Genomic DNA, 11,165 nt, shown 5'->3' with positions numbered 1-11,165 from the left:
TTTTATTTTATGTTACTTTGTAACTGAGATTCTGTCTTCTGTGTGGTTTTCCCTTACTGGGTTACTTTATTTTGCCATATTGTTTTGTATTCTATTGATGTATTCTACTTTATTTAAGTTTAATTATTGGTTGTGTTTATTGTAACACTTGGAAGCACCCGCAGTTATCTTAATAGGAGGAAATGCACGGGCTGCATGAAGGGTAAACTGTCTCAGAGTGGTTGATGTTCATGACCATTCAGGACTTGTGCAGACTACTAACCAATAAATACACACCTGAATGAATTTTACTGCATAGTTTCCCATTAAAATGCATCTTTAGCCTGTTTTTGTTGTGATTTACTGTTAAAAGAGGCCAAACCATTCTCTATGCTTGTTGTGGCTGTTTGCGACTCTGCTACTTCTAGAAGGACTGCTGAGAGGGTGCAAGCTGGAGGCTGACAGGCTCAGGTCCTTCCAGCCAATATGAGGCTGAGCCATCACTGCTCGCGTCCAATCAGCTGAGACCTGATGGGATTGGATTAAAGTGTTTCTCCTCTTGGATACTTTGAGTAGCTGACACGGATCTGCGTTATCAGTGGGTCCTGCGTGCACGTCGTGCTGTCTCTATCGGCTTTTCGTCGGTGATGGAAAACACTCGCTGCTTTGCCAACCGTTTCTCCGACTACAAAGGTGCGCTGCTCCCGGGCCAGGGCGCCGAAGCTGCCGTGCCCGTCGTGGTCGCCAGCATAGATAAAATCCTTCAAACTGTTCCCATCGACCTCAGCGACTGCGACGGAGGGCTATACGATGGGCCGGCCGGGGTGGCTTACATGCTGTATCACGTCAGCGAGTTCCCGCTGTTCTCTGAGTACCGGGATGTCTACCTGAAGACGGCCAAGCAGATCATCGACATGTCGGTCAGATACGTGGATGCGGAGCCGGACAAAAACATGCGTGCCGCCTTCCTGCTCGGCGGGGCGGGCATCTACGCTGTGGCCGCTATGATCTACAAGTCCCTGGGCTTGGCTGATTTCGTGAAGCCGCTGACTAAATTCCGTAACCTGTGGGAGGTGTGCGCTCCCATCCATTTTCTGGAGTGCGGCTCGGATGAGCTGTTTGTAGGGCGGGCTGGGTACCTGTGCGCCGCCCTGGTCCTCAAACAGAAGCTGGGCATAGAGGTGAGCGCACAACAACAGCATGGCGCACTTTAAAATGATAAATCCCTCTCCGAGAATAAACTTCAGCTGCCGGAGCTGCCACTAACGAAAAACAGGTCTAAGTGTGGACTAGATTAGATAAATACGTATTCCTAATCTGAATCCAAAAGCTTGTTTACGTCAGTTTTTTCTGCAAAGGTTATTTTATAGACCGAGATTTTAAAAACACAAGTGATTCCAATTTTTATTTCGAAGCTCAAGGTGCTGTCATAACTTCCATTTCATATTGCAGTTCATTGATTTAAATACTTCTTATTAGTTTACTGATTATAAATTTTGTATGAAAATCTCTGTGGGAAAATCTCAAATTCCCACAGAAATCTTAACATTTTCCTCGGACAGTAACTAACTGGATAAATCCATCATCTCGATGAATGCTGATAAAGATTTTCTCACTAAATAAATTGTCCGATTCTTCTCACACCATTAATTATACAAAATAAAGATAAAAGCAGATAACACCACAGGGAGTCTGGGTACAAGTTTTAGGGCGTTGTGTTGAAGCGCTGTTTACGCCCACTGCTGGACAAATTGTGTGATGCACAATTTCCAAATTCCTCCAAGGTGGGGAAAAATGAGGGCGTATATAAAACTAATGTTGGCCTTGGTTCAGCGCTGGTGACTGGTCATTGCAAGTGACCAGTCACATTGTTATTAAGTCATAGCTTGACAAAAAAAATAAATAAAATATATATATACTATTCAGCCAATAACATGGCAGCAACTCAGTGCAATTAGGCAAAGTAGACAAGGTCAAAATGACCTGCTGAAGCTCAAACCAAGCATCAGAATGGGATGATGGTATGACTACTTCAGCTGCTGATTCACTGGGATTTTCCCACACTATCATCTTTGAATGATTCCCCCCCCCCCCCACATGTTGTTGATCAGAACTCAGAGAAGAATGGCCAGTCTACCTCAAACTCAGGAGAAGACAGAAGTAACTCAGATAACCACTTGTTAAAAATGTGTTCACATTTTCAGGTTGGATAAATTTAGGATTATGTTAGGAAGGGCATCCAGCATAAGAATCTTTCAAATGAAAGGTAACACCTTGTGACAAGGGAACAGTGGAAAGTAGCTTCATAAGGTGTCGCTGTTCCCCCTGTGAGACGTTTGGGTTACATGCCCTGAGACTGCTGAAAGAGCAGCTGTATGGGTTTCACACCTTTATCCATTAACAGGGAATTCAAGTGTGGAAAAAAGAGATGTAAAAAAAAACCTTTAGTGATTTCAGAGAGAGATCTGTGAGACCAGACAGACTGGTTCAAGTGATGTCACTGGAGTCAGCACCACATGGATGTTTGAAAATGGAAAAAAAAGGTTGTTATGGAGTAGAAAAAAGTGAGTTTCCCAGACATCTGTGGCTCACTGTAGTGGATGTCTGCCTGAAGCTAACAGGTCTTAAACTTTTCGTCGTCTCAAAGTCAGTTTTTTAAACGTGTCAAAGACCTTTACATAAAATAAGTAAGTAATCGCACCACTCGTGAATTCTAATGCTTGTTGAGTGCCCCAGAGATGGTGGTTACTAACAGCTGTCTAAATGAAGCTCTTGAGCAGCAGCTAGAAATTATGCAACCATGGTGCAGTTTGCAAACAGCCCTATGTTGATGCTTTGCATTTCAAAATTTCTAAAAGTGTTAGTCTGTGAGTCTTTCTCAATAAAACATTTTGGAATCATAAGCTTTTATTTCACACAGAACTCATCCCTGCAGCACTTTGTCAGCATAATATAACCAAATGTTGTGAGTCACTGGAGTTACACTGAACATGTTGTTGGTTTTGACATAAAAAGATAACAGATGAATAATCTATGTTAAACATTAAGCCTGCTTCTGCTTTAAAAGTTTTTATTCTTGTCATTATTCCTTTAAACATTCATCACGAGTCAGTCAGTGTCATTATTTTGCATGATTAGACCTGTACTTGGAAATGTTTGGGGCTGGCTTTGCTGGGGGAGGAATAGCAGCACAGGAAGCCTTTTCACTGAGCCACTGTGCATTATCAGATGCTGGGCCTGCCTGGACTGAATCAATACAACCATCATGTTTTTAATTACACCTGTGCTTCAAAATATTAAAATGTCTCCTGGGAGAAAGGTCAGTTTGCAGTGTGGGTGTGCACAACCATTAAAATGTTTAATATTTTAACGCTGCACAATGTATTTCCAATTGAGTTTTTATCTGTGTTAACTGCAGTGTGTCATTTGCTCTGCAGATTCTGAGCAAAGATCAAATCAAATCTATTTGCCAGGCCATCATCGAGTCAGGAAAACAGTATGCCAGGAAGAAGAGAAAGCCTTTCCCCCTCATGTACTCGTACTATGGAACAGAGTACCTCGGTAAGAACCACCAGCTTCGTGCAACGTTCAGTGCCCTTGTTATAAAGGTAGTGTAAATGCACAGATATCAGGATTTTTCACAGTTTCAGTCCTCTGACCACAGCAGGAGCTTCTGTTGTCACAGGACTGGTGTGTTCATGTGTGTAAAACTAACTGTCCTTTTCCTTGATGGGCATCAGAGGAAGAGACCCCTCAGGGTTGAAGTAACTTTCACATCAACAGAGTTCATAGTAAGCATAGCCCTGCTGGCCACTTTTGCATGGATACAGCAACATCTTTGAGGATGACGAGGAAGTGGAACAGTTATATTTTGAGAGATCTGTAGATTAGAAATACCTGGATGAAAATATATGCTGAAGATCCTGCATGTGTTCTCAGTTTGCCTGTCATGAGAGGTTTGCTATTGGAGGAGTTTCTTGATCGATTTGCGGTGGGCTGGGCTGCCTCAGAGAGTCTTGGTTTCCTGCATGTGTTTAGCATTATTTAGGAAGTCTCGCTCCAGGATCCCAACGAATTACATCCATGTTTGATGATTCTGTAACTTACGATTCTCATCCAACGCCAGTGCAGGAGGAAGACATTTCTTTGGTGGAGTCTGGGGTGGTGGATGGTTGGAGACAGGAGCTATGGGCCTATGATAAATGCTTTCCTACGGTAACTGATTCAGTCATGTTCACAGTGTTTTTTCACGTCATTTAAACATTATATGAAAACCTGAATATTCAGTACAAAAGCGCAACAGTGCAAAAGTCTTGAGCCACCCCTCATTTCCTTATATTTATCGATTAATATGGGAAACAGCTGCAGTGATTTATTGAAACATGTGCAAACATACATGGAAATACAGTTTAAACAGCAAAAACAGATTCTGTTTAATTCTGTTAAACTTGAAAGTCAATATTTGCGATGATCACCTTTATTCTCCAGCACAGCCTGAACTCTCTCTGGAAAGCTTTCTTCTATTTTCTTTACGCAGTTTTCAGGAATAGTGCTCCGGGCTTCTTACAGGATGGATCTTGGTTCCCTTTTGTTCCATTTTCTGTCAAGATGATCCCACACAGCCATTGCCACTTTCCAGATGGTATCACACTTCAGTGTCGTGTCTTTTTATGCTTGAATGATTTATAGGTCAGTATTTAGTGGCTTATTTAAAAAAACAAGTCCTCTGAAAATGTCCAGGTACAAAGACTGGATTGAATTTGAGTGAAAAAGCAGCCAATGTCCAAAAAAGAAACCCAAACTTTTGAAAGACCTTCAGAAAGCCTAGAAAACTACTACTAAAGACCATTTTGATAATGACAAAGTCTGGCTCTTTAGAAGCAAAACAAAAAGAAATTATGAGTGACTCAAGACATTTGTACGTTACCATAGTTACTACCGTATTTTGAGTATTATGTAGTTGTTACCTATAATGTGAGAGTTTGGAAATATTGTCACTGGATGTGGAAAGCAGTTAAACTTGATGCGAATCTAAAAATGTGCAGAATCATCCAGCTATGATGTTCTTGTCAGGAGATAATCTTCTTGGATGGTTGCAAGGCTACAAAGGGTTACTCTTCTATCTCTTGTTATTTCCAGCGTCAAGCATGTCCGTATACTTGTAATTAGATCAGTGTGTAGACGTGTGTGTCTATTGTTCAGACTAGAGGACCTCCGGACAACACATGTGTTCAGATAGTCTGAAGCCTAATTACTCTATATTACTGGATCCCTTCAGTGTCTTTTTAGCTCTTTAGTACAGGTGCTGCATTCCTGCATCATGTACAGTAAATACTGTCCTGACGAAGTGATCTCTAGTTTTGAAGCATTCTATTTGTGGGCCAGATGTCATGTAGCTGACGGACACTTCCCTGTTCTTGCATCAAGTTCGGGCTGCTGATGTATTTCCTCAGTGCTGGAAAATAGGACTTTATGTCACCTATCAAAACTGTCAAATATGTACAGTGAGCTCCGGATTAGAATGGAACAAAAACAAGTCCTCCCGTTGTGCTCTGTGAGCGTTTGCGCTTTTGTGCTCTGGGTGGTGTCCGTCTGTGTGCCTGGCATGGTGTTTTCCTGCATGCCTGATTTTGTTTGTGCATGTGCGACCCTCCCCACACACCTCGCCCTCCCTCCTCTGTCAGGCGCAGCCCACGGCCTTTCATCTGTGCTGCAGATGCTGTTGAGCTACCAAGACATGCTCAGTGGGGCTGAAAAGGATCTGGTGTGGCAGAGTGTTGATTTCCTCATGAACCAGGAGCAAAACTGTAACTGGCCTGCAGAGCTGGGAGCCATCATCGAAAGGGAGAACGAGTTGGTGCACTGGTGCCACGGAGCCCCGGGTAAGCTCAGAGCTGTTAATGCCCATCATCCTGTTCCTGTCCCGTGGTTTAGAGCCCCACTGCTACACTGTCCTGTCTCTTACAGGTGTGGCGTACCTTTTCGCAAAAGCCTATCTGATCAATAAGAAGCCACAGTACTTGGATAAATGCATTAGAAGTGGAGAACTCGTATGGCAGAAAGGTCTGCTGAAGAAAGGTCCTGGGATTTGTCACGGAGTTGCAGGCAGCGCATATGTCTTCCTCCTGCTTTATCGGCTCACAGGCAACTCCAAATACATCTACCGTGCTCAGAGGCAAGAAAGCCCTCCTTTTCTGGGGAGCTGCAACAACCCAGCAAACATTTTGATATTGAATAACTGTTTTTTGTCAACATCAAGTTCGAATAAATACACTCAACAAAAATATAAACGCAACACCTTTGTTACTGCTCCCATTCCCCATGGGATGGACGTAGAGACCTAAAGCGTGTACCAGTTCCCACAAATATCCAACAACCTCGCACAGCCATTGAAGTGGAGTGGACCAACATTCCACAGGCCACAATTGACAATCTGATAGACTCCATGCGACGATGTGTTGCACTGCATGAGGCAAATGGTGGTCACACCAGATACTGACCGGTTCTGGGTCCCCAGACCCCCAATAGCGCAAAAAACTGCACATTCCAGGGTGGCCTTTTGTTGTGGGCAGTCTGAGGTACACCTGTGCACTACTCATGATGTCAGATCAGCATCCTGATGTGGCACACCTGTGAGGTGGGATGGATTATCTCAATATAGCAGATGTGCCCACTACCACACATTTGGACTGATTTGTGACCACTGTTTGGGAGGGATGGTTATATTGTGTATCTGGAATGAATTTTAGGTCTCTACGTCCATCCCATGGGGAATGGGAGCAGTAACAAAGGTGTTGCGTTTATATTTTTGTTGAGTGTAGTTTCAAAATGACAGCTGACCTGACATTGGTTTGAGGTACTTCAAACCATCAAGGCAGCTTATGTGAGAGCAGTGTGTAATTCAGGGTTTGGTAACATTAACATCTAACCATCTACAGTTTGGTTTCTGCAGGTCTACTGCATCCAGTTTCTACCAGGAAGATGATGCCAGGGTTTCAACCATGTCTGCTATTAAGAAGTGTAACATAAATGTGATTAATGGCTTTGTAAAACCAAAATAGTGGGAATATTCAGGCTGTATTCAGCATTATCTGGTGTGTGTAAAATTGCTGGTAATTTAAAGGAAATGCTTAAAATTTTGAGAACTTTTGCTTGTCAAGAATTAGATGAGTAAATTGACACAGTGGTCCTGTCTTCGTGTCTATTTGAAGCTGACCGAAGACAGTTAGCATAATGTAGCACAGAGCTACATGGGAGGAACCAGCTAGCCTGGCCATTAAACAGTGAACTGTCATTTTTACACTTTGATTTTTGGACACATTTCAAGGGCTTTAGGGGTCCTGGCATGTGAATTATTTCACCTTTATTATATTACCTTATCAAAGCCAAGCTGTCTGCTTTGGTTTATTTGCAGTGCTAATGCTAAGCTAGGCTTCCTGGCTTTTGCTACATGTATAACACAAGGAGTGCGGCATCAATCTTTTCTAACTCTTAAATGTTTGAAAAAAACACATTGGGCATAACAAGAATCACAAAAACTGTTTCATCACAAAAGCTTCATACATGTGGGTCATGTTTTTACATTAGCAGCAGTGACAAACACGCATTATCTACATCTACAGCAGCCGTTGTCATGTGACTTTTACACTATATGCATATCAGGTCTGTGACTTTACATGATCTGCTTGCCCTTTGCAGCAATAACATTTACAGTTGATTGTGGAATATCTTGGTAGGAAGAAATTTCACAAGACTTGTTGCAATGATGACATCCTGTTAGAGCACCATGCTTCAATGTCATGACCTCTTTTGAAACAACCTACTCTTTTACAAATGTTTGTTTAAGTTGTACTGCGTGGCTAAGTGCTTGATTTTATACACCTGTGGCACTGAAAACACCTGAAATCAAAGATTAAGAGGTGTGGCCCAATGCTTTTATCCACATTGTGTACATTTATTGTCTTAAAAGGAGGTTCAGAAACTTCAGGTGCACTCCTGATCTCTACAAGAAGTTATAGCTCAGTTCTGGACATGCTGCTTTCACATTGTGTTTTTATGTGTCTCCATTCTTGTTTTGTCCACACAGGTTTGCAGAGTTCCTCTTCACTGAGGAATTCAAGGCAGGCTCTCGCTCAGTTACCAGGATCTACAGTCTGTTCGAAGGCCTGTCGGGGACCGTTTGTTTCCTGGTCGACCTCCTGCAGCCAGACCAGTCAGAGTTCCCTCTGTTCAGTGTCTTTGTGTGAATGGACTGAAAGGTTACTGCTGTTCACTGACCTGAACAGACCCCGCCCCTTTCCCAGTGAAATCGCTAAACAACTTATAGAAACTTTAGAGTCAGGATTGATATTGTGATCAGAACGAGAGTGGAGGGATGAATGTTTTTTGTTTGGGCTTTAGATCAATATCACACAGAGGAAAGTTGCTGTAGAAAAATTGTCTTTTTTCTGTTTGAATGTTGAGCTTTGAGGCTTTATCCGATGCATCGCACTCACAAAAACATTGTCCATAGTTGTCACTAGTAATGGAGGTCTATATGAGATGTCCGTTGGGCGTATACATCAATAAATCTGTTTGGGGACAAATAACAAAAAACAAAGATGCTTCTTGTAACTCCAGATTCGTCTGGGAATCATCAAGTTTGCTTCTGTATCGTAAAAGTAATGCAGTGATAGTCGTGAATGCATCCATGGGTACAGTGCAATATTTTTAATGGTGTAAACAAATGTAGGCTAAAAACAACGCGGCCACAACTAACTCACTGACTCCGCTAACACTAAGCTGTACTTCTTGTTTACATCACCCAAAGCGCCCAGATTGTTCCGTCTGTGTTGTCGTCTGCTTTATCAGGGTCACTCTAAGAAAGGAGCCCAGCACTAAAGTACAGAGATGAGAAACTGAGATATTCTTCCAAGATGCTGCTCTCAGGTCAGAAACACACAAGCTACTTACACATAAAAGTAAAAGGCAATCACACCCCAGTCACACACACAAAAAAGCTGCAAACAGAAAAACGAGTGTCACATAAATGCCTTTAAAATTTTTCTACCAGTTCACCAGCTCAGCGTCACATATCGCAGACCTTTGAGTTCATGTCTTTACATAATCGCAAACTATAAAGATCATCAAAGCTGGGTGGGGAGGTACAGAAGGGATGTAACTGTTTATCGACATAAAAGTAACACTTTGTTTCCGCTGTGCTGTTCTCACCCGCTGAAGCTGAGGTTACGCCTTGTACCAGTGTGACAGCCATTTGTGTTTATTAATATTTCAAAACTATGTTAGCTACTGTGTGGGTACTTTCAAAGTGATCAATATGTTGTGATTGGTTTCAACTTTTACCCTACAGATAAACAATAAGTTAGCCTGTACCTTTGTGATGGAGACGGAGGAGAAAAGAACAAAGTGTGCTGCCGATGTGAGAATTTCACTTTTCGTCCAACTCAGTCCGTTTCTTGAGGCGACTCTTTCTGTGGTGAATTTCTTGAGCTAAATGCGCAAATGAGGCTTTACAAACAAATGTCTAGCTTTCAGATATGATATCACATCTCTCAGAGAATAAGAAGGCAGAGAATACAGGAAACTGAAGATGCTTTGGGAAGCTTATATGAACATGTGGCTCATGTTGATTAAAAAAAACTGCCTGCGAATAACAGCAAACCAAAGCAGTTTCCCAACTTTAACTGAGCCGGTTGTGAAACATTTACAAGCTGTACATGTGTGCTGCTGTTTTTCATTTGCAATCCAAGCTGTTTAAAACAATACCTGCTACTGGATTATTGATACCAATAAAGTGTCCAGATGACAAAATAATAGAGATGACTGGTGTTTTATTCAAGGGAGAGGCCTTGCAGGAAAACACACTCAATACATGAAAACACAGAACCGAAGCGTCCACTGGTGATTGATGAGGATCTGTTATTGGAGACTGCATAAAAACTGATGACTTTTAATTGCTGTAATATTTTATCAGCTTTTCAATGCCGCTTTATGAACAATGTGACAGAGAAAAAAAATCCCCATGTGAGTGGATCAGTACTCGCAATAGAAAAATATTACACTTTTTCAAATGTATTTTTATGCTTTTCAGAGCTGGAACCATCGAGCTTGGATGTGCTGGTCCACAACCGCACAACAGCCGTCAGTGAGGTTCATATAGATAAATAAATGATGCTGTACATACTTGTTTTACAACATTTTAACAGTATTTTATAGGTATATGCAAGTATGTATAGGTTGCACTAATTATATTTCAGTTTTGGGGGGTTCTTTTATCAACCTGGCTCCTGCTGCAGTCTTTAAGGTTAGAGCAAAAGTGGAGGTTGAAGATGGAGCTAGTTTAAGTCCAAAGGTGAAACAAATAGACTTAACCATCTTCTATGACCACATGGGGGGGTAACAGGTTTTTTTGTGTTTTTTTTACAAAATTAAATTTAGTTTTTGTTCCTGTTGTTTCTCCTTTTGCATTTAAAATTGTTTACTCAGTTAATATATACATTCAGCTGATTTAATTTTGTTAGCCATTATTTTTTGGTGCCGTTGTATTTAGCTGAACCTCTCAGTGCCCATTTATTTCTTAAAATGGCTTATTTATGTGATTGTGCATATCTGACATTATTTTTGTTGTTTGTGGGGTAAAATAAAACCCACATTTTGGAAATCATTACACTTGTGCCTGTATGTTAATGGCTGCTTAGTCCCTGATATTGGTAGAGGCACTGAACAGTTGGCTTTTAGAGCGTAAGAGGAGAAGGACGCTTCGCTTTGTTGCAGCCTATAAACATTTGTAATTTAATGGAAGCTGCGTATTCTGAGCAGATAAAAACTACACTATTACATCTTTTATTTTATATTTTACCTTTATTTTAATCCATTATAGGAGTGTTGAAGACAATGTGAAGATATTAATACTTAACGTGGGTTAGAGGCTCTTAATGTCGTCTAGAACAGAGTCTCAATAAAATGTCTGAACCTTTCTCATCAGTATTAAACTCCAGCACTACAGGCTATTTAGAGGTGAGTATTTGGTCCAGCTGCGGCCAACACATGTAGTGGGCCACAGCTGTTACGTGGGTGAGCTCAGCTGCCTCAGTGCAAGAACATTTTCACCTTACATGGGCCAGATGTCAAGTCACACCTGTTCCTGCCAGGACTTTAACTGAGCTGTAAGTGCCAAAAACAACATA

The 11,165-nt window shown here is 41.6% G+C and overlaps 1 protein-coding gene across 4 annotated transcripts; it reads left to right on the top strand.

Moving 5' to 3' along the window:
• Positions 1-525: 525 nt before the first annotated feature.
• On the top strand, positions 526-9,792 carry LOC146556613 (lanC-like protein 3). 4 transcript variants are annotated; one of them, XM_085249613.1, is made up of 6 exons: positions 527-1,160; positions 3,417-3,540; positions 4,106-4,194; positions 5,696-5,861; positions 5,947-6,154; positions 8,066-9,792. In XM_085249613.1, exons 1-6 carry the CDS (start codon positions 627-629, stop codon positions 8,223-8,225), a joined length of 1,281 nt encoding a protein of 426 aa, XP_085105739.1. In that variant the 5' UTR covers positions 527-626; the 3' UTR covers positions 8,226-9,792. The 4 variants fall into 4 exon arrangements, with proteins under 4 accessions (XP_085105740.1, XP_085105739.1, XP_085105738.1 ...); XM_085249612.1 differs by lacking the exon at positions 4,106-4,194 and adding an exon at positions 3,720-3,770 and having other exon boundaries at positions 3,417-3,587; XM_085249615.1 differs by lacking the exon at positions 4,106-4,194 and having other exon boundaries at positions 529-1,160; positions 5,664-5,861.
• The last annotated feature ends 1,373 nt before the right edge of the window (positions 9,793-11,165 follow it).

Source organism: Mchenga conophoros, linkage group LG16 (genome assembly GCF_057382185.1).
Source record: "Mchenga conophoros isolate Kocher_MC1m ecotype Shallow Benthic linkage group LG16, M_conophoros_male_GT1.1, whole genome shotgun sequence".
Taxonomy (NCBI): Eukaryota; Metazoa; Chordata; class Actinopteri; order Cichliformes; family Cichlidae; genus Mchenga; species Mchenga conophoros.
This window is presented reverse-complemented; position numbering and strand designations above follow the sequence as displayed.